This window comes from Podarcis filfolensis (assembly GCF_964270895.1).
Source record: "Podarcis filfolensis genome assembly, chromosome: 15".
NCBI lineage: Eukaryota > Metazoa > Chordata > Lepidosauria > Squamata > Lacertidae > Podarcis > Podarcis filfolensis.
The window spans coordinates 12,775,383-12,802,791 of record NC_139618.1 but is presented as its reverse complement, the minus strand read 5'-3'; the positions used below and the strand labels follow the sequence as shown (position 1 = coordinate 12,802,791).

Below are 27,409 nucleotides of genomic sequence, written 5' to 3'. Positions count from 1 at the left end.
GCTCTTTGGATCGGCTCCTGCCAGAAGCCGTGATTCATACTGCACTGGGTCTCTGTTGGCGGGGAAGCTGCCCAGTGGGAGCCCAAATGAAGGCTGGATCTCAGTCCCCCGCCCTCCCCAGTTTCTTAAGATGTATGTGTTATAAGGGGAAGAGTACTGGTACGCTAATGTCGTGCCCTTGGGAAATGCTGCGCGGGGGTCTCAGGTGGGGGGGGGGGGTGGAACAAGCCTCCTGTCAGTCATCCAAGTCATCCCTCCCGGAGTCAGGACAATTAAAAATGATAGAATTGGAGATCTGGAAGGGACCTCACTAGTAATAAATAATAATTATTTATACCCTGCCCATCTGGCTGGGTTTCCCCAGCCACTCTGGGCGGCTTCCAACAAAACACTAAAATACAATAACCTATTAAACATTAAAAGCTTCCCTAAAGAGGGCTGCCTTCAGATGTCTTCTAAAAGTCTGGTAGTTGTTTTTCTCTTTGTCATCTGGTGGGAGGGTGTTCCCGGTGTTATATGGTCTCGGCGGCTGCTTCCAGTCACCAGTCTAGCTGCCACATTCTGGATTAGTTGTAGACCTCAAGGGCCATCTAGTCCAACCCCCTGCAATGCAGAACTCGCAACTAAACTGACAGATAGCCATCCAACCTCTGCTTGAAAATCTCCAGCGAAGGAGAGTCGCATCACCTTCTGAGGTGGCCCATTCCACTGTCAAACAGCTCTTACTGTCAGAAAGTTCTGCCTAATGTTTAGTGGAAAGCCCATTTCCCGTAATTTGAAAGGCTGTGTGTTTTGCTATGTTCATGCAACCAAGAGAACAGCAAGAACCTGTATTTTAAATTGGGTTTTTTTTCTTCCCCTATCATGTTTTTTTTTTACTGTGATTTTATTCGTGTTAGCCTCCCCGAGCCCGGCTCTGGCCGAGGAGGGCGGGGTATAAATAAAATTTCTTTTATTATTATTATTATTATTATTATTATTATTATTATTATTATTAAGAAACAGTTGCTAAGTAGGGTCTGATCCAAGCCTTAGCCCGAGAGGTTGTAGGAATGCAGGCATTTGCAATGATGGAATTCCTCGAGCATCCGTAAACCAACTGTTTTGACTGATAACATAGCAGGACCCCTTTCGTAATGAATTCATTTATTTGTTTGACTTAACACACACACACTCCTGCTCACATAGCCCTGTTGACATTCTCCGTGTGTTGGTTGGCAACTTGCCCTCTTTACCCTGTCCCATTACCCAAACCGGCAGACTGCAAGCTGGGCACTGCAGCAGCACTGCTGCAGCATTAGAGATGCAGGTCACATCCATGCACCAAAAACTTTTTTTTTCTTTTGCTGCAAGGGGATGGTTATGCAAAAGAAACTGACCTCGGACTCTGTATACCTACCATGGTGAGAGGTGCAGAGTCTTTGCCTTGAGGCTGAAATTACCTTGATTTATGGCACAGCTGCCCTTGGATTACATTCATACATACATAATTTTATTTCCACGTTGCCTTCCCATAGTTAAAATCATCCTCAAGGCAGCTTATGCAAGAAAGAAATATGTAATTGCAAACATAACAAAGGTAGTCCTAAACAAGAACTGAAACATCGAAAATTACACAACCAAATCGAACAATTTCCACATTAAAATAAGATTTAAAATGAAGATGCAAAACATTGATATCAAAAACAACAACCAAAACAAAACAAAAAAAACCCTAAGCAATAGCCCAGAACTGTACAGAACAGCAGGACCTTCTGCATTCAATGCAGGTGCTCTAACCACTGAGCCACAGCCCCTCCTCCATCTGGAGAGAGAATCAGATCTCTCTTAGTTATCGGGATCTTTCACTCGCAGCCGTGAACAGAAAGTCTCTCTTGTGTGTATTGAGTTGTGCACAGCAGCAAAAAATTGCAAACAGAACAAAAAAAAAACCAGAGAAAAAGTAAACAAAGAATTAAAAATGCGAACCATAAAATGTCACTGCCTGGAGAGACAAAAGTGCATCTCCAAAGGGATAATAAAGCAAAGCTATATAAAACTAAAAGGATTATCCACCGGTGAGTTCCATCATGACTGAGAATAAAGGTTCTATAAAAGTTCTCCTCTCCACCTCTCTTCAGTGCATTACCAGAAGATCATCCACCGGGACATCAAGCCTTCCAACTTGCTCTTGGGGGATGACGGGCACGTCAAAATTGCCGACTTCGGAGTGAGCAATCAGTTTGAGGGCAGCGATGCCCAGCTCTCCAGCACTGCTGGGACTCCAGCCTTCATGGCCCCTGAAGCCCTTTCTGAGTCTGGGAAGAGCTTCAGTGGGAAGGTAGGATGCTGCTTATGTGATGTGGACCCCGCTTGGGGAGGGGACCCCAATAAGAGCCCAGTAAGAGCTGAGCTGAGCTCTTACTAGTGGCGCTGTGGGTTAAACCACAGAGCCTAGGGCTTGCCAATCAAAAGGTTGGCGGTTCGAATACCTGCGACGGAGTGAGCTCCTGTTGCACGGTCCCAGCTCCTGCCAACCTAGCAGTTCGAAAGCACAAAGTGCAAGTAGATAAATAGGTACCGCTCTGGCGGGAAGGTAAATGGCGTTTTCGTGCGCTGCTCTGGTTCACCAGAAGTGGCTTAGTCATGCTGGCCACATGACCCGGAAGCTGTACGCCAGCTCCCTTGGCCAATAAAGCGAGATGAGCGCAGCAACCCCAGAGTCGGTTACGACTGGACCTAATGGTCAGGGGTCCCTTTACTTTTTAAGAGCTGAGCATGCTCATTGGCCACAAAATGCTGACTGGCTGTAACCGGGGTTGGAGGGAAGCAATGGGGAAATGGGGAGGAGCTGGAGTATTCTCAGTGGGGGCGCTTTATACCACAACATTTTGTTGCAACCCCCCCTTCCCGGGAGATCTGTTTTTTAAAAATCTGTTTGCTTCTTTTCAGGCACTAGATGTCTGGGCCATGGGGATCACACTATTTTGCTTTGTGTATGGAAAGGTAAGATGTCTGTAAAAGGGGGACGGGTTTTGTGGTGGTGGCTGGGGCAGGGCCGGCCCACCCTTGAGGCAAGATGAGGCAACTGCCTCAGGCAGCTGGATCCGCAGGGGCAGCAGATTATTATCATTCATTAGAGTTCTATGCTGCCCTTCATCACAAGATTCGCGGTTCGCGGTTCGCGTCTCCGTTCCTCCACATGCAGCTGCTGGGTGACTTTGGGCCAGTCACACTTCTTTGAAGTCTCTCAGCCTCACTCACCTCACAGAGTGTTTGTTGTGGGGGAGGAAGGGAAAGGAGAATGTTAGCCTCTTTGAGACTCCTTAAAGGGAGTGAAAGGCGGGATATCAAATCCAAATCCAATCCAATCCAAGATCTCAGGGTGGTTCACAGAGCAAAAACACAATAACAAAAGTAAATGGTTAAAACGAGAACAACAAAACAGTGCCCACCAAACTCATTTATCAGGCTGCAGAATATTAATCTGCCAGAGGCTGATTAATGACCTGAAGTAATTTCTTTCTGGAGCTGTTGTTGATGATGGTTACTAATTGCCAAATGATTAGATAAAAGAATCCTGAGCAAATTATAAAAAGAACATAAATCTCAGGCAGGCTCATGATGGAGAAGGAAGGCAGTTCTTAAGTGTGCAACTGAAAAGCATCTTGTATGAAGATGTTCTAAGAATCTCTCTGCAGGAATCATTGGGGCCAAGATCCCTTCACACACCCCACCCCAATAAAATACTTGAGGGGGCTGGTCCCCCTCGAAGTTGATGACCGTCGCCATTCAAATGTTGTGTGTGTGTGCGCCGCATCTTGTGACCTATCCCACCCCCAATATTTTAATTTAAGTTGGCACCCCTGGCAGGAATGCCCCAGCCTCCTTGCAGAGCTGAGCTCTCAGGGTTCCTTGCGATTGGTTATAGAGTTTTAGTCTGTAAGTGCGAACAAGAGGGCTAAAGCAGAGGATTCACAAAAGCATGCAAATCTTTGCTCTGTTTTGCAGTGTCCTTTCATTGATGAATTTATCCTTGCTCTTCACAACAAGATCAAGAACAAGCCAGTGGATTTCCCGGAAGAGTAAGTAAGATTTGCTGGTCGCAGTGGAGCACAAGGTTGCTGCAGATGACTGGGAATCCCAAGTGAGGAGAAGGGCTTCTGTTGCCCTCAGGTCTTGCTTGCAGACTTCCCATTGGGGCTTCTGGTTTGCCACAGTGAGAACAGGATGCTGGACAAGATGTGTCTTTGGCCTGATGCTCTTAACCCACAAGTTTGCATTCTCACTACCTCTCAAAGAGAGCCAGTGTGGTGTAGTGGTTAAGAGTGGTAGACTTGTAATCTGGTGAACTGGGTTCGCTTCCCCGCTCCTCCACATGCAGCTGCTGGGTGACCTTGGGCTAGTCTCACTTCTTTGAAGACTCTCAGCCTCATTCACCTCACAGAGTGTTTGTTGTGGGGGAAGAGGGAAAAGGAGAATGGTAGCTGCTTTGAGACTTCTTCGGGTAGTGATAAAGCGGGATATCAAATCCAAACTCTTCTTCTTCATTGTGGACCAGAGGAGGTGGTTTTGCTTCACCTCGCAGCAGCATTGAGCACAGTTGACTCTGGTATTTTTCTGAGCCCCTGGAAGGAGTGAGATTATGACTCATTGCTCCGGTCATTGTTGACACTTACCAAGTTAGACATTGTTGTCATTTTCCAAGTTAGCCATTGCTGACATTTACCAAGTTAGGCATCACTGACCTTTAGCAAGTTAGATGGTCCCCCCTAATGAGTGCTGCACCATTTGGTTATCTGTTTTTCTCCTCTCCTCTCCTCTCCCCTACCTGCACCAGCCAATCTGTGTATGTCCTGCCTGACGTGAGAGAAAAGTCTTTCCCTCCCACAGCAAAGGCTACACCCAGCTCCTCCCATTCCGAGTGGGCAGATATAGCATCCTGGGTTAGTGGTTCTCTGGCACTTTCAATAAGGGCCAAGTCACAGGTCCAAGAGAGAAGACAGGATTGTGGAATTTCCACCCTGGGAAATGTGAGCGGGGCTTGTAGTGGCAGCCAAGGACAAGAAACCGGGAGCCAGCCTTAGCTTCAAAGATAGATGGAGATGTATAAATTAATACATGAATAATGAGCCTGAAGATGTGATCCTGTATCTTTACACATGCACACAAGCAGATTCATATATATCAAAATGAAATATTTTAAGAAAAATATCCAGAGTGCACAGGTTTTGCAATGGGTCTGTGCATCTGGCTGTTAACCCGATTGGTGGTTCGAGTCTACTCAGGGATGGCTGCCGGCAGGATTCCTGAATTGCAGATAACTAGTAAGAGCTGTTTGACTGTGGAATGGTCTCCCTCAGGTGGCTGTGGCCTCTCCTTCACTGGAGGTTTTTAAGCAGAGGTTGGATGGCCATCTGTCGTGGGTGCTTTAGCTGAGATTCCTGAACTGCAGGAGGGCTGGACCCGGGGAGGGAGGGTCCCTTCCAACTCTAGGTAAAGGTAAAGGGACCCCTGAACATTAGGTCCAGTCGTGACCGACTCTGGGGTTGCGGCGCTCATCTCACTTTATTGGCGGAGGGAGCCGGTGTACAGCTTCCGGGTCATGTGGCCGTTTACCTTCCCGCTGGAGCGGTACCTATTTATCTACTTGCACTTTGATGTGCTTTCAAACTGCTAGGTTGGCAGGAGCAGGGACCGAGCAACGGGAGCTCACCCCGTTGCGGGGATTTGAACCGCCGCCCTTCTGATCAGCAAGTCCTAGGCTCTGTGGTTTAACCCACAGCAACACCCGTGTGTCCCCCCCCTTCAACTCTACAATTCCATAATTCTGTGATACTTTAGGAAGCTGCTATTGGTTTATCTGTCTAACTCAGTGTTGTCTACTCTGACTGGCAATGGGTTTGAGACAGGGGGAACGGGGGGGGGGTGGCAGAGAGAGGGGAAGAGTAAAGGGAGACGAGAAGGAGAGAAGGGGGTGGCAGAGAAAGAAAAGGCAGTGGGAGGCAGAGAAAAAAGAGTAGGGAGTGGCAGCAGTGGCGGAGGAAGCCGCTCAGGCACCTGAGGAGCTGCAAGCCACCCATAGGGGTGGGGCGAGCCGCCCATAGGGGCGGGGTGCACCATGGGGCCTCCAGAGTCTGCCTGCCTCCTCCCATTCAGCTGCCCTACAGCTGGGGGGGGGGAGGCAGTGGGCAGACTGTTTGGCCAGTGTGGAGCCTGCGTGCGCCCAAGCCACCGTGTCTCTCCCAGGAGAGACACATGACTCAGGCGCACTGCAGGCCCTGCGGTGAGTGCATTTTGTCACCCTGCTCAGTGGTGACACCCAGAACAGACAGCACCCACCGCACCCCCCCTTCCTCCTCCCCTGAGTGGCAGAGAGAGGAGCAGGGCAGAAAGGGGTGACTTTACCCTTTTGGGGGGCTCCGACCTCACCTTCTGACTGACCTTGCTTGCTGCCAACATGCAGCTCCAGCAGATCCCCTCCCCCAAGGAAATGCTAGCAGGGGAAAAAACAACAGCATTGCCCATCCCCGTCTCACAGCTTTCGTAGAAAGTTTCGTTGTCCCCTTCCCAGCCCACCCCCAAACTTGCGTCTCGAGCGAAGATGCTGCAGCTGTGATTCTCCCAACTCGGCGTTGCACCAAGGCAAAGGATTCCTGACCTACTTGCATGAATTAATCCTTCGTTCCTAATTGAAATGTAAAGATGATATCATATCGCTGCCGCCGCTTGAAAAGGAATATCGGGGGAAGAATGTGGGTGGGTGGAGAAACGAATGGGGGGGGGGAGCGGCAAGTGTTCGGAGAGAGAGGCCCCTCTTTCTTTAACCCTGGGCTTGTTTTCGGTGTTGGATTGTAAATCATGCACACGGAGGGACTGAGCATCCTCACTGCCCCCTGGCCCTGTCAATGGTCTAAAACTATCTAGGAGATCCTTACAACCAGGCTGAGCCAAGGAACCTGCTTCCCCAAATTTAATCACCCTTTTTGTATGCTGGGAAGTTGGGGTAGGTTTGTGATTTGGGGGTGGGGGCTGTCAATGCAAAGAAGGGGTGTTGTCCAGCAAAGGTCCCGGTGGTGATGGCCATGTGGCTGCGACTCTTGGCCGTGGGCGACTGCCCTTTCCTCCCCACCCATCACATAGTGCAGGGTGCACCAGTGCCCATGGGGTGTGTCAATGCGCTTGCCAGGACTTCCAGCATTGCCTGTGAAATGTCTCAGTAAAGCTGCCCTCCGAAACCCGGGAGACTGAGCTTGCCTGGGGCCTGGAATCATGTCCCTGAGACGCCCCACCGAGGCAGCGCTGCCTAATCTGCTCTGACGCTGCACGCTAGTATGCAGTAGCTCAAGTTCAGATTTTACTATTGACGCCTTGCAGTGCCATGGCCATTTCACGCATTAAGTCAGCTGGGAGTTCCCTGGGGCATTCTTGGCGTGGCAGCATAAGTCCGGCAGGGCCCTGGCAGGATCCCCCAGCCAGCTTAGCCCTCCAAGTTCTGGGGCAAGTGTACTCCGGGTTTCGGAGCAGTTGCTGCAAACGGCAGGAGGAGAGAGGGCTCTTGTGCTGGTGTCCGAGCTTGTGGGTTTCCCACAGGCATCTGGGTGGTCACTGTGAGAACAGTGTTCTTGTCTAGATGGTCCATTGGGCCTGATCCAGCCGACTCTTACAGTGGTACCTCGGGTTAAGGACTTAATTCGTTCCGGAGGTCTGTTCTTAACCTGAAACTGTTCTTAACCTGAAGCACCACTTTAGCTAATGGGGCCTCCCGCTGCCGCCGCACAATTTCTGTTCTCATCCTGAGGTAAAGTTCTTAACCCGAGGTAATATTTCTGGGTTAGTGGAGTCTGGAACCTGAAGCGTATGTAACCCGAGGTACCACTGTATTTGGTTCTTACTAGGGAAACCTGTCCATCCCAAGTTTCCCTGCCAGTTCCGCCATTTCACATGATCCTCTTTCACCTGCCTCCTCCTCCAAACTACCGTATTTTTCCCTCTATAACACGCAGATTTTTTCTCCTAAAAAGGAAGGGGAAATGTCTGTGCGTGTTATTGAGCGAATGTGTGGTCCCTGGAGCCAAATGGCAAAAAAAATCAGGCAAAAATCAAATCGCACGTCTCGGAGAAGGGAAACCTGAAAAGAGGAAGTGGCTGCTTTCCTGCATTCTGCCTCAGGGTCTTACTGCCCACCCTCCTCTGTTTCCTTGCTGTGTTTGCTCAAACGGAACAAAGAGCAGGGAAAGCCCCTCCCCTCCAGGCAAGCAGAGTGTCGTCTCTGTGCTCCGGTGCTGCTGAAAACATGCAGGAGGGAGAGAGAGAGAGAGAGAGAGAGCTGGCTGGCTTGGGTGGGTAGGTGAGGGAAAACTTTTGCCTTCCTTTCCTCCCTCCCGTTATACCCCTCTCCTGCATTCTTAGCCAGCTGCTTCTCTGCACACCCCTCTCGTGCTCCTTGTCCATTCTGTATTTTTCCTTCCTTCCCCACTTAAAATGTGGTTAAAAAGCATGGATCCACATGGATCCTCAGGATCTTTGCATTGGGTCACCCCAAATTCACCATCAGATCACATAGCATGTCCATGGCTACAGCCTGCCCCCCAAAAATCACACACGCACTGTTGCCTGGGGCTGCAATGGTGCAAAAATGTGGTTAAAAAGCATGGATCCACATGGATCCTCAGGATCTTTGCATTGGGTCACCCCAAATTCACCATCAGATCACATAGCATGTCCATGGCTACAGCCTGCCCCCCCCAAATCACGCACCCACTGTTGCCTGGGGCTGCAATGGTGCAAAAACGTGGTTACAAAACATGGATCCTCAGGATCTTTGCATTGGGTCACCCCAAATTCACCATCAGAGCACATAGCATGTCCATGGCTACAGCCTGCCCCCCCCAAAATCACACACCCACTGTTGCCTGGGGCTGCAATGGTGCAAAAACGTGGTTACAAAGCATGGATCCACAGGGATTCTCAGGATTTTTGCATTGGGTCACCCCAAATTCACCATCAGATCACATGTCTGTGGCCACAGCATGAAGCACAAAAATGATACATCCACTGTTTCATTCAGAATGTTTTTTCCCTTGTTTTCCTCCTCTAAAAACGATGTGCGTGTTATGGTCAGGTGCGTGTTATCGAGCGAAAAATACGGTATATATTTGGAGTTTATTAGTCAGCTCTGCAAGAGACTCTTCACATCTGCCACCTCCGCAAGGGATTAGCTTTTAATGGGCTGGCTGGGCCTCTTCCTCCTCACATCTCCTGAGGCAATAACTCTTCGCTGCCTGGCTTATTTTGACATCCCGGTGACCTGTTCTTTCCATCTCGAAAGGCCTCTCTCCTCATTAGCTTGTGGAGAGAGGCAGGGGAATGGCAGTGTGTTGACTCAGTGTTTAAACCTAAGCCTGTTAATTTGATAAAGCCCGTAAGAGAAGTGGGATTGGAGGCGAGAGAGAGTGCAAGGAAGGAGAGTATCATCAGATTAGTCCTGGCTGCACCACAGACCTCCCAGAGACTCAGTCAGTTCATGAGACTGTTAGCAAGCCGAGCATATTCTGCCCTGGCAGCAGAGGCCAAGGAGCTTCTGTTTACTAAAAAAGACCTTGCTATTTTCTTCACTCAGGCGTGGACAGAAGCCAGTCAGTCACAAACCATTTGTTCTGCGCCGTTGCTTAGTTTTCCCATTTGGAGTTCACAGGTTTTTATGCTCCAATGGAGCTGGTGCGATCTGCTTGGTCTAATGTTCTCATTCCTAAAGCATGATTTGTAAGGTAGTTAAATTTTGATTCGGGGTTCAAGATGACCTCGACAGATTGGAGAACTGGGGCCAAAACAAGCAAAAGGAATTTCAGTAGGGACAAACGTCAGGTTCTGCGCTTTGGCAGGAATAAGCAGCTGCACAAATATAGGATGGGGAACACCTGGATTGCCAGTAGTATATGTGAGAAGGATCTAAGGAGTCTTAGTAGACCACAAGCATAAAATGAGTTAACAGTGTGATGCGGCAGCAAAAGAAAAAGAAAAAGCTAATGCAATTCTGGGCTGCATCAACAGAAGTCTGGTGTTGATCTGGATCAAGGGAAGTTATTTTGTTGTTTAGTCGTGTCCAACTCTTCGTGACCCCATGGACCAGAGCACGCCAGGCACTCCTGTCTTCCACTGCCTCCCGCAGTTTGGTCAAACTCATGCTGGTAGCTTTGAAAACACTGTCCAACTATCTCGTCCTCTGTCATCCCCTTCTCCTTGGGCCCTCCATCTTTCCCAACATCAAGGTCTTTTCCAGGGACTCTTCTCTTCTCATAAGGTGGCCAACGTATTGGAGCCTCAGCCTCAGGATCTGTCCTTCCAGTGAGCACTCAGGGCTGATTTCCTTCAGAATGGATAGGTCTGATCTTCTTGCAGTCCATGGGACTCTCAAGAGTCTCCTCCAGCACCATAATTCAAAAGCATCAATTCTTCGGCGATCAGCCTTCTTTATGGTCCAGCTCTCACTTCCATACGTCACTACAGGGAAAACCATAGCTTTAACTGTACGGACCTTTATTGGCAAGGTGATGTCTCTGCTTTTTAAGATGCTGTCTAGGTTTGTCATTGCTTTTCTAGGTTTGTCATTGCAGGTATCTTTTAATTTCGTGACTGCTGTCACCATCTGCAGTGATCATGGAGCGCAAGAAAGTAAAATCTCTCACTGCCTCCATTTCCTCCCCAAGGGAAGTTATAGTACCGCTCTATTCTGCCTTGGTCTGATCACATCTGGAGTCCTGTGTCCAGTTCTGGGCACTGCAGTTTAAGAAGGATATGACAAGCTGCAATGTGTGCAGAGGAGCGGGAACCAAGATGACTGAAGCTTATGAAGAATGCTTGAGGGAGTTGGGTGTGTTTAGCCTGGAGACTGAGAGGTGATATGATAGCTGTCTTCAGGTATCTGAAGGGCTGTTACATGGAAGATGGAGCAAGCTTGTTTTCTGCTGCTCCAGAGGGGAGGACCTGAACCAGTTTCTTTAAATGTCAAGAAAGGAGATTCCAATTAAACATGGAGGAAAACTTTCTTACGGCATGAGCTGTGCAACAAAGGAACAAGCTTCGTCGGGTGCTGGTGGACTCTCCTTCCCCGGAGGTTTTTAAACAGTGGTTGGATGGCCACTTGTCAGAGCTCCTTTTAGCTGTGGTTCCTGCACTGCAGGGGGTTGGACTAGATGACCCTTGGTGTCCCTCTCCAACTCTACACTGGTGAGCCGCTATGATTCAAAATGCGGCCTAGGTCTCCATCTCCCCCATGTCAGCATGTTTCAAAGAGAGTTTGTTGCTTGTACTGGGTATGTCCATCCCAGTTTTTCCAGTTTGGGGCTGTTGTTTTTTTAAAAAACACCTACAAAGTAGTTTGGTGTCTGAACACAGAGGATTGGCAGCCTGTAGCTTCTGTCCCCACAACAAAACACTTTGTTTTTCTTTCTGCCAGGCCTTGGATCAGCGAGGAGTTAAAAGACCTGATCCTGAAGATGCTGGAAAAGAACCCTGAAACGAGGATAACAGTCCCCGAAATTAAGGTAAGTGGGACATGAACTTTAATAGGAACAAAGGAAGCTGCCTTATATGTATAATTGTCTTTCCAGCTCACTGACCGGCAGTGGCTTTCCAGGGTTTCAGACAGGGTTTTTCCCAGCCGTTCCTGTAGATGCCAGGGTTTGAACCTGGAACCTTCCTGGCTTGCAGCCACCTCACTCTGCCTCGTGCTAGGGCTGGCCCTGGCCGTGATAGCCTTCGCTTGTGTCTCCCATGCAGCTGCACCCTTGGGTGACGAAGTTCGGAGAGGATCCTCTGCCTCTTGAGGAGGAGCATTGCACAATTGTGGAGGTCACCGAGGAGGAAGTGAAGAACTCCGTCAAAACAATCCCGAGTTTGCCTGCTGTGGTGCGTACCGCTGCCGCCGCGACACTGTGTTGTGCAGGGCTTAAAAGCCACCATCCCTCTGCATTGTGTGGTTGATGGTACAGAACTGGGTGCTTGGCTAATGGCCGGTGTGGGTGCTCTTTGTCCAAAGTTGTGTTGCAACACACCACATTAAGCTGCTGAGTGGAAGGAGGTTTGATCCTGTTTTCCCCAGCAGAAGGAGATGAATGCTTTAGGATTTGACTGGGGAGCTGGTTCAGAAGGTCAGGAGCTACTGCACTGACAGTAGCCTTGTCTGTGTTTTTCCGCTTGCTTCTTTTCTGCCCTAAAATACCTGCTCAACCTGTATATTACAAGCAACTTATCAGGCGAGCCTGACATAATAAGAATGCTTATATTGGAAGCCACCGTCATAATCTGGTATGCAGCATTTGAAATTCACCACGCTCATTTTGCACCTGGCTATCGGCCACTTGCAGCCAAGTGAAGATTCCCAGGCATCAAGATGGCGTTTGATGTCTCCACCATCTGGAACTGCATGCCTGGGGATCCTTGGATCTTGCCTGTTTTCACACACTAACAACACATCCGGTAGAACTCTACCTGTTATATTTTATCTGCACAATCAGAATGAGTTTCAGGAACCAGCATGTCAAAAAAATACAAATTTCGAGCCGTCTGACCCCAAAATGGCAACTAGGCATTCTGTTTTGGCAACTGCAACCCTGGTTTAAGGAGCTATTTGGCGCCTAGAGTATGTATCTGAGTATCTAACACTGCTGCTATGTAGGGGGCATCCCTGGTGCAGTAAAACTCTCTGTGCACCTACTCCAAAAGTGTGGCAGCTGCTCACTCGCTCTTTCTCCAGGCAGTTTTGGGAACAAAGCAACTGTTAGTGCAAGGAGATGCTCCTGGATGCTTGGCACCCCTTTATGGCTCAGCTGGCTCTGGCATTTATCTGGGACTCCAAGGACACTGGGACGCGGGTGGCGCTGTGGGTTAAACCACAGAGCCTAGGACTTGCCGATCAGAAGGTCGGCGGTTCGGATCCCCGCAATGGGGTGAGCTCCCATTGCTCGGTCCCTGCTCCTGCCAACCTAGCAGTTCGAAAGCACATCAAAGGGCAAGTAGATAAATAGGTACCATTCCGGCAGGAAGGTAAACGGCGTTTCCATGTGCTGCTCTGGTTCGTCAGAAGCGGCTTAGTCATGCTGGCCACATGACCTGTACGCCGGCTCCCTCGGCCAATAAAGTGAGATGAGCGCCGCAACCCCAGCGTCGGTCACGACTGGACCTAATGGTCAAGGGTTCCTTTACCTTTACCAAGCACGTTCTTGTTTCCACTGTGAAATCCTTCCTTGTGATTTGAAGTGCTTGGAGCACTCTGTCCCTTTAAGAACAAAAGAATACAGTGGTGCCTCGCAAGACGAAAATAATCCGTTCCGTGTGTCTCTTCGTCTAGCGGTTTTTTCGTCTTGCGAAGCAACCCTATTAGCGGATTAGCGCTATTAGCGCTATTAGCGCTATTAGCGGCTTAGCGGCTATTAAAGGCTTAGCGGCTTAGTGGCTAAAAGGCTATTAGCGGCTTAGCGGCTTAGAAAAAGGGGGGGGAAGCAAAAAAAATCGCAAGACTCGTAAGACGTTTTCGTCTTGCGAAGCAAGCCCTTAGGGAAATTCGTCTTGCGAAGCGCATCGAAAAACGGAAAACCCTTTCGTCTAGCGGGTTTTTCGTCTTGCGAGGCATTCGTTTTGTGGGGCACCACTGTAGCTCTGCTGGGGTCCAGCATCTTGTTCTCACAGTGGCCAAACCAATGCCTGTAGAAAATCCACATGCAGGACTCAAGCGCATCAGCATTCTTCGTGATTTCCATCAAGTGGTATTCAGGAGAAATACTGCCTCCTAGTGTGCAGGGGAGAGCACAGCCATTTGCCCAGTCCTCTTGTAAAACCATCCAAATTGGTGACCACCACTGCCTCCAGTGGGAGAGAGTTCCATAGTTTAACAGCTTGCTGTGTGAAGAATGCTTTCTTCTATCTGCCCTGAATCTTTTTTTTTAATAAGCTATTTTTATTAAAGCTTGAAACAATGAAAGAAAAGATAGTATACAGAAATAAATATCAAATATCAAGCATTTTTTAATCTGTCCTGAATCTTTGGACATTTAGCTTTATTGGATGTCCATCAGCTCTAATGTTACTGGAGAGCGAGAAGAACTTTCTGAACAGGCTGCAGTTGCAAAACAAAAAACATACAATCACATTTTTTAAAAAAAGTCTGCAATCACAATCTTGAGACTGAAAGTTTGGAAAGGCTTTCTAGAAATAGATGAGTGGCACGTGTTCTTCTTCTCTGTGATCCATTTGCAATCCTGATTTCTTTTCTTCTTCTTACCCCCTTCCTTAAAGATTTTAGTGAAAGCCATGCTGAGGAAACGATCTTTCAGCAACCCATTTGAGGCCCAGGCCAGGCGAGAAGAGAGATCCATGTCGGCTCCTGGAGACTTATTAATGTATGTACCTCTTTTTCTAGTGTTTGTCTACGGCAGGGTAGGGGAGCCACACCACAAAGCCAGGAAAAGGGTTCTTTACCCTGGATCTGTGGAGATCTGGGAGGAAGTGACAAGCTCAGGAGCAATCACGTTACACGCCACCACAATCTCTGAGCAGTGAGAGACCCCCAGGGGTGTGCCTGCCCTTTCTCAGGGTTCAGTTTCCTTGGAATGAAGGTCAGCGGAGACTGTGGTGTCGTTAGGATATATGGTTTTATTTACACATAGATACATCCAAAGGACAAGATGGACATGCTCACAGCATTGATACTCCAGCAGATCCTGTTTCTCCATTAGTCACAGATTTGGATCCAGCACAGAGCAAGTCTGTCTCTGTGTCTCCATCTTCCAGTTCAGCTCACCCACATTGCTGTGGCTATGGTTCTTCTACATAGCTGCTAGGTGGGGAGGGTGGAGACAAGGCCCACCCATTAGCCTGGAGGGCAACATCGCTTAGTTGCAGCTCTTGCAACCTGGTTTATTCTTTTGGGATGCTGATGAGGACACTTCAGTGGCCAGCTAAGGTCCTTCTCTTAAACTTGTCTGACCTGTTCAGCAAAACCTCCTCTCTGAGATTCTTGGGCACAGGGACCCAAGAACTGCAAGGGTCTCTGGGTATCATCCAGACTGACCCCACAAACCAAAAGAATTATTTGAAGGTAGGAGATCGGCTGAGGGCTTAGGAGGAGCTGGAAGAGCCTTCACACAGTTGCACTGTTCATGGTGCTCATTTGCATCTTGCGTGAATATTCAAAACCAATTGGGAAAGGCGAAAGTCTCATTTTTAGCAAACAGAAAAGCAGCCCCCTAAAAGTTGCATTTGAAATCATTTTTAAATCCCCAGCTTGTAATTCTGCATAATGTTTCCAGTGTTCATATTTCTCTAAAAGTGAATTAAGGGCCGAAGTCAAGGCAATTAAAAAAGCTTTCAAATTGCACAGTCGGTCCTTAATTTACTTTTAGAGAAATAGTAATTAGTGTGTTCCTTGCCCTCGCAACCCCCCCCCCCCAATTATATATTGATTCTGTGACCATCAGGATTAATGTTTAATTACTTTGCATGGCAACTTCGGACAGCCGGGTTCACTTTTCAACACCCAGTTCCAAATTGCAGCAAACTGAAATAGATTTTCTCTTTTTCAAGGAGACAGAAATAGCAAAACAAATTGCAAGCTTTCTCTTTATGGGGGGGTTGAGATGAAGGTGGGGGACAGAAGCTTTCTGTTCTGATTTGCGTATTCTTGACATTAAGGTTTTGTCTGTGGGCAGAGAAGGAATAACGCATTTGCACAGGGAATGCTGAAACGATAAAACCGAACCAATTATCAGTGGTTGATGGTAATCTTTCCCCCTGTATGGTTTTCTCCACAGGATGTGCAGAAGTGAAAGGAAAATAGTAATTAATTATGTGAGCCAGGTGGTTAAAATAGAAACTGGTACAGTTTTGTAGCACACCTTATACTATGTAGAAAATACTACAATACTGCAATTACTAAAAACTACAAATACGTGTTCACAACATACACTTGAAGCCTGATGAAAACACTTCAGACAACCATGGCTGCTAAACACCCCCCAAAAAGAATTCTGGGAGCTGTAGTTTGTTGAGGGCGGCTGAGAGTTGTTCGGAGACTCCCATTCCCCTCTCAGAGCTATGATTCCCAGAGTGGTTTCACCATCCAGCCCTTTCCCCAGGGAATTCTGGGAATTGTAGCTCTGTGAGAGGAATAGGGGGTCTCCTTCAGCTCCCAGCATTCTTTGGGGGAAACCATGGCTGTTTAAAGTGGTATCATAGTTTCCTGTCCTACGGGTCCAAAAGCTGACCAGGGCGAAGGATTGATTGATGCCCCAAAGAACCCAGTTTCAGGGATTCCAAAGAAAGTTCTAGCACTTCATTATAGAGACATACCAGGAGACTTACATGCAACAGTGCAGTGCCGAATTCCTTGCCGCCACACCTCAAGATGGATGTTGAAGCGGCTTTGTCAGTGAGGGGCTAATTGTACATGGGCTACTCACACGAAAAGCGAGCTACGTAAGCTGGCAACAGTAGCTCAGTTAACCACCCTTGGCTTAGAGGCCTGTTCCCTACTCCCACCCATCTCTCGGAAAAAAGGGGTAGTCGACAGCCCAGACAGTGTGAGAAGCTTCCCCTCTCCCAACTAACTGAACCAAAAGTAAGGCTTCAAAGCAAAGCAGATGAGCATGTATGATCTCATTTGACAGCTCACACCAATTAGTCCCGGGGTTATCCTAACTACCAAAAGGGCCTTTACAGGCCTACCGGGATATTCACACTGTGTACACAGAGTGCTTTAAATGCATTTTGCTGGTTTTGCCTAAATTGACTGTCATCACAATCCTTTGCAGGTTTACTCAAGAGAAAGCTCCATGGTATTCAGTAGCTTGCTTCCAGGTGTAGGATTCACCCATTGAGCTCAAAGTAATTTAGGTCCTGGAACCCAGGGATAAGACTTTCTGAGTCCGTGTGCACTGCAGGGTGCAGAACCTCTGGCCTTCCAGATGGTGGCGCTGTAGTGGTCATCCAGCAAAACCTGGAGGGTGGCAGGCTCTCTGTCCATGGCTAACCTTCCAGGTGTTGGGTTGCAACTCCCATCCTTCCTCTCCGTGGACCCTGTTGGCTGGGACTGATGGGAATTGGAGTCCAGAATGTGTTGGGGGGAAAGGCTGTTCTCAGCCAGGGGCTCCGAGCACCAGAAAACTCCATCAAATCATCATGGGCTGTGTGACAAAAGTCCTTGTCTTCCATCCCTCCATATGCTTCCTTTGAACAACTTCCAAATCCTCCATAAAGATATCCTCTCCTTGCCTTTTTCCTCACTCTCACCCCACCCATCCCCGTTGATTTTTAAAAAATATTATTTCTGCATATATATATATTTACTTTCTGTCTCAATTCATGCAATCTCATTGCTGGGTTTCCCCCCTGTTTCCTTTGTCTTCGTGGTTTGTCTCCAGGCATGGTTTCCGCTTAAGCCCATCTGTCTATTTGCACCCAGCTTTAAGGTAACTCGGTGTCTTGCGCTGTGACCTTTTCTTCCGTCTCGTAATTTGGTGGTTCTTGTGTGTGTTATTAGAGAGAATCTCTTTCACTGTTCCTAAAAGAGTGGGTATGTTCCACTGTGTCACGCTCAACGTTCAGTCATGAATACAGCTTGCCCCCTTTCTCCTCCTCCCTCTTCCCCCTTCTTCCATATTTTCTCTTTCTATGTTTTCCCCCCCTTCCTTTATTTTTAAAAACTTCTATTGATGCAGCCTCTGCGTTGTGGGCAACTCAAGGTTAACAAGAGAGCTGTGGACCAAAACAAGTCCCGGAAATGGAGGCAAATGGAACACTAAGCTGGAGTTTTCCAAGCAGAGAGAACTATATTTGCAGACTGATGCCTCAGGAGAGGTGGAGGGCCGTAGCTCAGTGGGTGGGGCATCTGCTTCTTACACAAAAGGTCCCGGGTTCAATCCCCAATGACATCTCTAGGTAGGGCTGGGAGAGACACTGCCAGTCAGTGCAGGCAGTAATGAGCTAGATGGACCAATGACATACAAGCTTCCTGTGTAGTGCTGAAGAAAAACTTCTCCCGCATTTTTCTTCAACAACCCTTCAATTTAATGAGAATAAGAAGAGAGGAGGGGAGAGGAAATTTTGATGATGTTCTCGTGGGTGGGGTGCAGGGTTTTGATCCTGCTTCCACTGCTTTTGAGGTGTTTGGGAAGGGTTCTTATCTTCCATTCTACAAGCTAACGGTGGTCTGCTCTCATCAGCCTCCCCGGGTGCCCACGCTTCGATCAAAACACAAGGGAAGGCATCATGCGATTAACTCATCCCTCTTTGGCGCCTTTTTAGGACCAGAAGGGGCAGGCAGTCAGGGAAAGTTCTGAAGGAACATCTCCTGGAATGAAAGTCACAAACACACACAAACCCTTAGCCACCTCAGAATCAATGAGGCCAGCTCAGAACCCCATGCCGCCCCACTCCAATGCTAAGGAAATTCAAATTACCGTATTTTTTGCTCTATAAGACTCACCTTTTCCCTCCTAAAAAGTAAGGGGAAATGTGTGTGCGTCTTATGGAGCAAATGCAGGCTGCGCAGCTATCACACAAGCCAGAACAGCAAGAGGGATTGCTGCTTTCACTGCACAGCGATCTCTCTTGCTGTTCTGGCTTCTGAGATTCAGAATTTTTTTTTTCTTGTTTTCCTCCTCCAAAAAACTAGGTGCGTCTTGTGGTCTGGTGCGTCTTATAGAGCAAAAAATACGGTAAATGGCAGAGCACTCCAAACATTGCAGAGCCTTCATCCTGGCATGCCTCAATTTCCCCTCAGCGACTCTGGAGGGAAGAGACTTAAAGAGCCTCCACCATGAACACAAGTCTTCCAAGAATCTCCTTCACCAGCCTAAAATTTGGTTTCCTCAGAGGTTGAGTGGTCGAAGAACGGATTCTGTCATCGTTGGATCCATGAACTTTTCAAAATTCTACCAGGAGTCGGGCTTACTCGCATCATCTAAAACAGGCTTCCTCAGCCTCGGCCCTCCCAATGTTTTTGGCCTACAACTCCTCTGATCCCTAGCTAGCAGGACCAGTGGTCAGGGAAGATGGGAACTGTAGTCTCAAAACATCCTGCGGGCAGAGGTTGAGGAAGCCTGATCTAAAAACATAAGGAAAGCCTGCTGAATCAGGCCAGTGGCAGCATCCTGCCCTCACAGTGGCCACCCAGGCAAGCAGGAACCAAGCGCAAGTGCCCTCTCCCCTTCCTCCGGTTTCCAGCAACTGGAATTCAGAGCATTAGTGCCTCTAACTATGGAGGCAGATCATAGCCATTGTGGCTGAGAGACTCCCCATGCAAAAAGAAATGAGCTGCTGCTATACAGGAGAGAGGATTTGTTGCCTTTCTGGATTGCTCTGCAAATCGGAAGCTGCTAGAAGTTACCGGAACCTGTGTCATCCTGAGCTCGGTCATTACCAGTTAATTGGAGCACCGTTTGGCTCTCCTAGGCAGCATTTCTCATTAATTCAGGCAATTAGCTGTACTGTATCACCTGGGAAACACTGTCATTGGGGAGAGAGAACCGATCCCTTTCAGGAAATGGCTTTTTTCATTTTTTTTAAAAAAGATCGCCTTATGTGGCTCTGGGGAGAAGGTGGAGGTGGAGAGCTTGGCAAAACAGCTTGGAGACTAAAGTCTTGTGGCCTGAGCCTAATGACAGCATAAGGGAAAGACTCTGGGGCAGATTTCCAGAGACTCACATTCAGGAAAATGAACAGGGAACTCACACCCCTTCCCAGTGAAGTGGGAGTGGCTTACCACATTTCAAAGAAAATAAAGTAATGCTTTGCTAAAGAGTTTGGGGTATGTAAGATGAGTGCCATGCCAAAAGCCTATTCTGCATCCCCACCACCCTGCCCACCATTCCCCCTCAATTAACAAGAAAATAAACGGCACTTGGCAGTTATCAGAAGGAAAATAAAATGTTCATGAAATTCTAACAAGCATTTTTGTTCTGCTTGCCTCCCTTTTGAACCAGGCCGGGGGGTCTCTTAGACCGTTCTTCCTTCCATTCTACAAACTAACTCACCAGTGGTCTGTACGGTACAGCTTTCCTGCATGCCCACATTGCCATCACAGCCATGGGGAAAACATGATGAGGCCACACCCACCCACACCCAGCATGGGGATTTTTTTTCACATCAGGAAGTGCAGGCACCCAGGGAGGCTGCAAGGAGCTGGACAAATCTTTCCTAGAAAGCAAAATGCATAATGTCGAGGTTAGAAAAATGGCAGTGTCTTTTGCAGAGGAATAAAATATTTGAGAAACTGGAGAGCAGATTTCAGCCTAGCAGTACATAAGACCGTGAAGTCCAGAATCTAAAATTATCTAACTGTACTCACCACCTGTGCTTCCAGCTTATATATTACCAGCGATAAAACACCTTCCCAAAGTGGAGAAGTAGGTGAGTGAGTGAGTGGACCATTGGTCCATCTAACTTAGTAGTGTTTGTACTGACTGGCAGTGGCTTTCCAGGGCTTTCAGCAGGAGATTTTCTTCTAGCCCTACCTGAAGATGGAAACTCAATCTGGGACCATTTTTCTCTGCAAAACAGATGCTCTGTGAATGAGCTACGGTCCTCTCCAATAGGGACTACCACACAGCTTGCTTTCTTTTGTAATGGGTGGGGTTTTATAATGTGTATCTTTTGAATGTGCGCAGAAAGCAAGGGAGCCGAGAAGGGTTGAAGGACCCCGACCTGCCTGACGTATCTGAAGACGAGGCCACATCCTGAAGCCCCGAGTATGTCGCACACCGATCACTTAACTGCTGCTACCGTGACCATCGTATCCAGTGATGTTGTCCTGCACGCCATGCTGTTTTCATCAACCAAAGTTTGTGACTTGCAAAAAGAAAGAGAGAGATTCCTGCTTTGCAGGCGGTTGGACTCGAAGTCCCTTTGGGTCCCTTCCAACTCTACAATCCTATGATTCTATCATATCGAAGGGATAAAATGGTGGGAGTCCCAGCTGCTGGGACGAGTAATGGCCCATGGAAGAGCTGGCTCTCCGGCTGTCCACATCTGTTTACGTCGTAAGACATTTTGGTGTTGTATACTGGACCATGTGCCTCATATCTTCCAGTTGTGCTTCATGTTGTGATATATGTAGTCAGCGACGTATGGCAATTCGACTGATGAATGTGCACCAAATGTTCTTTGCTAGAGAATGCTTGGTTCAGAACCACCCATGTACATCCCGGCTCCCGGCATTTATTTTTTGTTTCGGAATTTCTCAGTCAGGTTGCCTGCTCAAGCCCAATGTTGTCTGTTACGCAACCTGCTACAATGGAACAGGTGTGTTCTAAGCTGCCTCCATTAAGCAGCCTTGTTACCTTTCGGAATTTAATTGGCCCAACCTACTCCCAATATAAAGTAGACCTTGACACCAGGTGAATCACAAAGCTTCAGACCAGTTTTTCTCCAAACCAAACTATGCCTTCACTTACAAGTTTCGATTCACGCAGTTTTTGAGAAAATGCTTTAAAAATAAACAAACTAGTGTTACGCTTTGAGTACATACCCACAAAAGCAAATATAAATAGAGATAAACCGCATCCAGTTAGACCTATTCTAGACTATCCCTAGCCCAGCAAATACTCATCAGTACAGTGGTTTCTAGTCTTCTCAGTTCAACTTCTCAAGACAGGATCCATTGCAGGTTTTCATCCAGGGCCTGTGCTTCAGGTTTCTGCTCTTTTTTTCAATAGAGTTCTTATTTCAGTTTGTGTTTCGGCTTTTTTCTCATAATTTCCTCAGCTCTGATCTCTTTTTTAAGCCTATTTTCTTTATCAACTTTACTTATGTACAAAACTTGCCCTTGCAACCTTTTAGGCAGTCAGAAGGGGAACAGAGTCCTGGTTAAGTTTCTGTTTTTCCCTAATTGCCAGGCTGAACCGTTGCCCCTCTTGTGCAAAAAAACTTCTGCTTTGCATTTTAAACTTTCCTGTGTAAAACACCTTCCTGTGAGCTTTTGACCTCCCTGTGCAAAAGAGCATATCTCAGTGAACCCTGTGCTTTAAACAGGTGCCTTTTTGTTTAAAGAATGCATCAGAAACACCTCCCACCAGTCCCCACATCCATCATGCTTCAGCTGGTTCTGTAGGAAGCAGCTGGATCAAAGTCAGAAAATTGGAAGATGGCAACTTACCTTCATCCATAGCCCTTGGGTTTTGGTAGTAGAGCTTCTAAGCGCTTATCATCTCATGGACTTTCAGAAGAGTCTGGAATTGATTCTGTAGATTCCCTGCCGTGGGATTGGTTGGAATCAGCCCCCTGTGCAATCTACAAAGCCTGGGGTTGGCTAGCATCAAGAAATGTTGATCATGCAGATCAGGGAGGGAGAGTAGTTGGTGGCCTGAAGACTGCCAATCAATCTTGGATGCACAATCAGCACAAAGTAAAGCATGCGACCTCCATTGCTAGGATGAAAAGACCATGGCAAACTCTCCTGGATTCCGTCTGAAGTTCCTGCAAGCACATGCATAATGAGGAATGAAGTTCTGTGCCTGTCTGATGATCAGAACAGTGGCTTGTCTATATCCTACAGCAGGCATAGGCAAACTCGGCCGTCCAGATGTTTTGGGACTACAACTCCCATGACCCTAGCTAACGGGACCAGAGGTCAGGGATCATGGGAATTGTAGTCCCAAAACATCTGGAGGGCCGAGTTTGTGCACAAAAATCAGCAAAAGGAAAACCAGTGGCTTTACTAACAGAAGATTGGAAGTTCATCTGTGCTTCAACTAGTGAGAGAGGAGACATTCAATTCAGTTCAATTCAATTCAGTCTGCACATGACAGGAGAACCTACTTAATCTACACTGTAGCAATATGTCTTATATATAACTGGACTTTGGAGCTTTTTTAAAACAACAACGAATGGTTTATAAATGTTCTAAGTAAAAGAAGCTGTCACCCCTCCTTGCTCTTCTGGTCAAACCCACCAAACCTCCACCCCTTTCCATCCCCTTCCGCCCACGCCAACCAATTCCAAGCCAAATGTATCAAAATTTCATTCTACAAAGCAATATGCAAACCAAAAACTCAGGCGTCTCTCAAAATTCACACATCTCTGAATTTTGCAAGGCAGTTCTCCCGCTAACTCATGTGGTCAAAAATGCACATGGCTAGGTGCGAAGTGTGCCTAGGAATGCATATATTAGAGAGAACCACATGCAAAAATGCACTGAGAAAAATTGCAAGATGTGTATGTTGGGAGAAATTGGGACCGAAATGCTCAAGGATTTTCCAACCCTCAGGAACTTTCTGTTGAAATCTGTTTCTGCCTGTTTCGTTCTAGTCCCATCTTTTCTGCCCCCATATTTCACATTTGTAGGGAATTGTGGAATGACCACCCTTTTCTTTCTGTAAGACTGGCGTTCAAATTTATCATTCCCAACATTCAGAGCTGTATTCCATCTCTCTGGGAATTATAGCCAGCCGTTCTTCACCGTCCCCAAATTGGCTTCAGCAAATCCTGTCGTTTTCCAGACTTGCAGCAGTCAGTCAGTCATCCATTCCTGATATTTCCTCACCAAACCATCCATTGCTACCTCGCGAATTACTGCTAATCCTGTTCAAGTAGTTATTAATTTGATGTCTGTAAAGTGTGCTTTATAACCGTAAGTGGGCCAATAGGCAATATAATTCCTCTTGCATGGCTGGCGGGCTTGAAACTCAACAGGATATTAGATCATATTGAGCATGGATACAGTGTCAGCACTCCATGTATACAATAGTCCTGTATGATGGGCTTGTTTGATTGCCCGTGTTACAGTTTGGTTCCAAAGCTGGCATTTGGCGGCTTGGCTTAGAGTTCCCAGCTGGGATGAGACTTAGTAATAATAATAATTTCCTTATTGGTACCCCACTCTTCTGACTGGGTTGCCCCAGCCACTCTGGGCAGCTTCCAACATATCTAAAAACATAAGAAAACCTCAAAGCTTTTAAAAACTACCCTATACAAGGTTGCCTTCAGATGTCTTCTAAAAGAGTTACTTATCTCCTTGGCATCTGATGGGAGGGCATTCCACAGGGAGGGTGCCACCACCAAGAAGGCCCTCTGCCTGGTTCCCTGTACCCTGGACTTGGAACCAAGGATGGTGCTGGCTTCTAGCTTCTGCTCTTACCAGTGACCCTAGATTAATGCAGATTTGTCCCAGTCGCTGAAGCATTGGAGTGGGCTTGGATGTTCCTGCAAATAGGGCCAGGGAGCTCCTGCCAGCCTAGCAGTTTGAAAGCACACCAAAAAAAGTGCAAGTAGATAAATAGGTACCACTCCGGCGGGAAGGTAAACGGCGTTTCTGTGCGCTGCTCTGGTTTCAGTGTTCTGTTGCGCCAGAAGCGGCTTAGTCATGCTGGCCACATGACCTGGAAAACTGCAGACAAATGTCGGCTCCCTCGGCCTGTAAAGCAAGATGAATGCCGCAACCCCTGAGTCATCTGTGACCGGACTTAACTGTCAGGGGTCCTTTACCTTTACCTTTTAAGACCTTTTGAGGCTCTAAGCACTGAAAACATTGCGGTGCCCTCCACCCCCTCAAAAAAAAACCACCCTTGTAATTAAAAATAAAAACTGTACTAAAGTTATTTTTTAATGACGCGGAGCCTACATGTATGCCTGCCTAAATTAAGATAGCCTCATTCTGGATTTTCTGATTGCAAAAGTCTCAAGCAGCTCATCTATGTTGCAAATTGCAAAGGTAGGTAAGATAAGTCAAGCCTCTCATGAAATGTTGTTCCCTGAGGGTTTTTTTATTTCCAGTTGAGTAAAAGAGCATTCTGCAGAGCAGTAATTGCCAGTTAGAAAAGTGATGGCTGCTTCAATGTTGTTGTTTTTTTAAAATGTCAAATTATTGTTAATTCAATTTATATGCCGCCCTTTATCAAAAGATCCCAGGGCGGTGTAAAACATTAAAAACACATTGCAGAACATCCGTGATAAAATCATAATGAAATGCGTACTGACAGACAGCCTAATAATAAAATATCATCATGATAACAGTCCTCTCCCCCACACTTTCACAAGCCATAGATTATTTAATAGCCATAGGCCCGGCTAAAGAGGAATGTTTTTGCCTGGCACCTAAAGGCACGTAGTGATGGTGCCAAGCGAGCCCCTTTGGGGAGAGCATTCCATGATCGGGGAGCCACAACAAAAAAGGCCCCATTCTATGGGATGGGGGACATAGAAAAGCGACTCTGATGACAAGTGCAGGGCCCGGGTCGGTTCATACGGGTTCAAATTCTCCCCCCTCCCTAATTCTTTTTTCCCCTTTTTTCTTTTTGTACTGGTGTCCTAAGCACTTGCTGTGATTTCTGCATTGTAGGGGCTTGGCCTAGATGACCCTTGACCCCCCCAACTCTACCATTCTATGCTTCTGTTGGGTAAACTAGCACTGTCTGCAAATGGCATTCCTGCCATGTGTGCAGTTATCCTTTGGCAGTGAACAGAATAACCCCCGACTTGTCCACATCTCTGAGGCTCAGGAGCGACTTCAGCTTTTTAGGATCTGCATGCCATCACACACTGCTGTCACCGTTACAGAAAATCTGCTATGGTCACATCCCTTATTCCAAAAGGGTGTACGCTTCTCAGCTAGTTATATTCTTGATGTTGTCATGTGCCTTATTTAAGACTCTGTAATAAAGACACACGCCCACACCCCAAAATATGATGTCGAGAACATATAGAGAATAGCACTTAAATCCACGCTGCCACATCTCTTACTTTCCCTGCTTTGTACCCAAGCCACCGGCCCGTTGTCTGTCGACGTGTATGTGTCTGTTGTGAAAACCAACCTGTATTTCTCCCTAGGTGTGTGCATGTCTATGTGTACATGCACAAACCCCAAAACCGAAAGCATGAGTCGTACACAGCGATGGCATTCGAGACCATTGCTGCACTGTAAATATGTACCATGAATATAGAGAGAGCCTATTTAGGGCGGGGCGGGATGGTGGGTTGCATGCTTTTGTACTGTACTCTGGAAAATGGAAAGGCAGGGGGTGGAAATTCCAATAAAAGTCCTTGGAATAAACCAATTGTCTGATGAAGTGATTGAAATGGAAGCCCACTTAGATTCCTTTGGGCATTTCGTCAGGGAGTGGCGCACTTTTAAGCCTGTAGAGCTTGAGACTCTTAGGGTCGTAGGTTCTAGCCCCGTGTTGGAGAAGATTCCTGCATTGGACCGGATGACCTTTGGGGTCCCTCGCCACTCCCAATTCTATATCATCACACTTGCCTTGTGTGTTCCGGCCTCTTTTTTTGTAGAAAATCAAGACAGTTGTAGTGAGAGATTTAAGGCTGCAGTCTCATGGAGGGCATCCCAGGGACCATAGAATACTTCAGAATCCCCTTCCCGATGCTACAGATCTGATGTCTGCTCCCTGTGGCCATGGAAACATCCCTAGCCCTACCAAGGTTGCCGCTTTGATGTTGGTAGCTACAAAGAGAAGTCTCTGGGGTGGTTTAGAAATGTGCCAGGGCGGGCCTGGAAAACCACTGGGATGAAAAAGAGCCAAAGATCTCCGGGTCTCCTGACATACCCCAAACCGAGGAGAGACTTGGGCCTAAATCTTTCCCTCCTGTTATTTGCAATGGGAAGCAAAGCTATTTTTTAAAAAGCAATTTAAAGGGTTGGAAACAGAGGGACATACCTGTTCAGCTTTTACCACACTCCCCATAGGCTCTCAGCCTGAAATACCCTTTTCTCCCACTCACTTTGAAATAGGGTGTGCCAAGTTACGAGGCGCTCAGAAGCTTGCTTCTATGCAACATGGCCTGTAAAAAGGGTATTATTTAAAAACACTTTCAGAATTCCCTTGGTGCCCTCTGCTGGCCTAAATATTCAATAGTTTTGTTTATGCATTGGACGGACTCCAACCACATTTGTTTTGTTTTGCTCCGAGGTGTAGCGGTTTAGGGTTGCGGAAGGTCAAAAGACCCGTTACTATTTCTGCGGCAGGGACGGTGTGTGTCTCCAGCATCCTAGAACCAGCCAAGGGTTGACGCTTCTTGGCCACAAAAAAGAAATCTTTCAACGCTTTGTACTGATTGGAGCCAGAGTGAAAGGAGTCAGTCCCCTGAGGACAGGCTCCTAGGGTCACTCTGCAGAAGGGGCACAGGAAGGACATCGAGGAATTGTTCTGCATGATTCAAAGCTAAGCATTTAGGAACCCTGAAAACACAAGGCGCCCCAGTTTCAAGAATGTGCAAGCTTTGCTGCGTACAATGGAACTTCAGCGGCAACACAACTTAGGTCACTAAGATTATATTGGAGCACTCCAAATCATTTGCCCATGTCTGTGTACGGAAAGTAGATCCAGCTGAAAGGCAACATGTGGAGATCAGTTTTCATCATTGCAGTGTATTCCTTAGTAGCATTGTTTAAGAGGATTGTATAATCTTAGAAGGGGGTATAGCTGTG

At 47.3% G+C, this 27,409-nt stretch overlaps 1 protein-coding gene across 2 annotated transcripts in view; it reads left to right on the top strand.

The window, feature by feature from the left end:
- CAMKK1 (calcium/calmodulin dependent protein kinase kinase 1) overlaps nt 1-26,020 on the top strand; it is an 83,224-nt gene extending 57,204 nt beyond the window's left edge. For both annotated transcript variants that reach the window (XM_083587765.1, XM_083587766.1), the window contains exons 10-16: nt 2,121-2,320; nt 2,932-2,985; nt 3,991-4,064; nt 11,438-11,525; nt 11,761-11,889; nt 14,275-14,378; nt 20,643-26,020. In XM_083587765.1, coding sequence (XP_083443891.1) covers nt 2,121-2,320; nt 2,932-2,985; nt 3,991-4,064; nt 11,438-11,525; nt 11,761-11,889; nt 14,275-14,378; nt 20,643-20,715 — 722 coding nt within the window. In that variant the 3' untranslated portion in view covers nt 20,716-26,020. The remainder of the gene's footprint in view (nt 1-2,120; nt 2,321-2,931; nt 2,986-3,990; nt 4,065-11,437; nt 11,526-11,760; nt 11,890-14,274; nt 14,379-20,642) is intronic.
- The last annotated feature ends 1,389 nt before the right edge of the window (nt 26,021-27,409 follow it).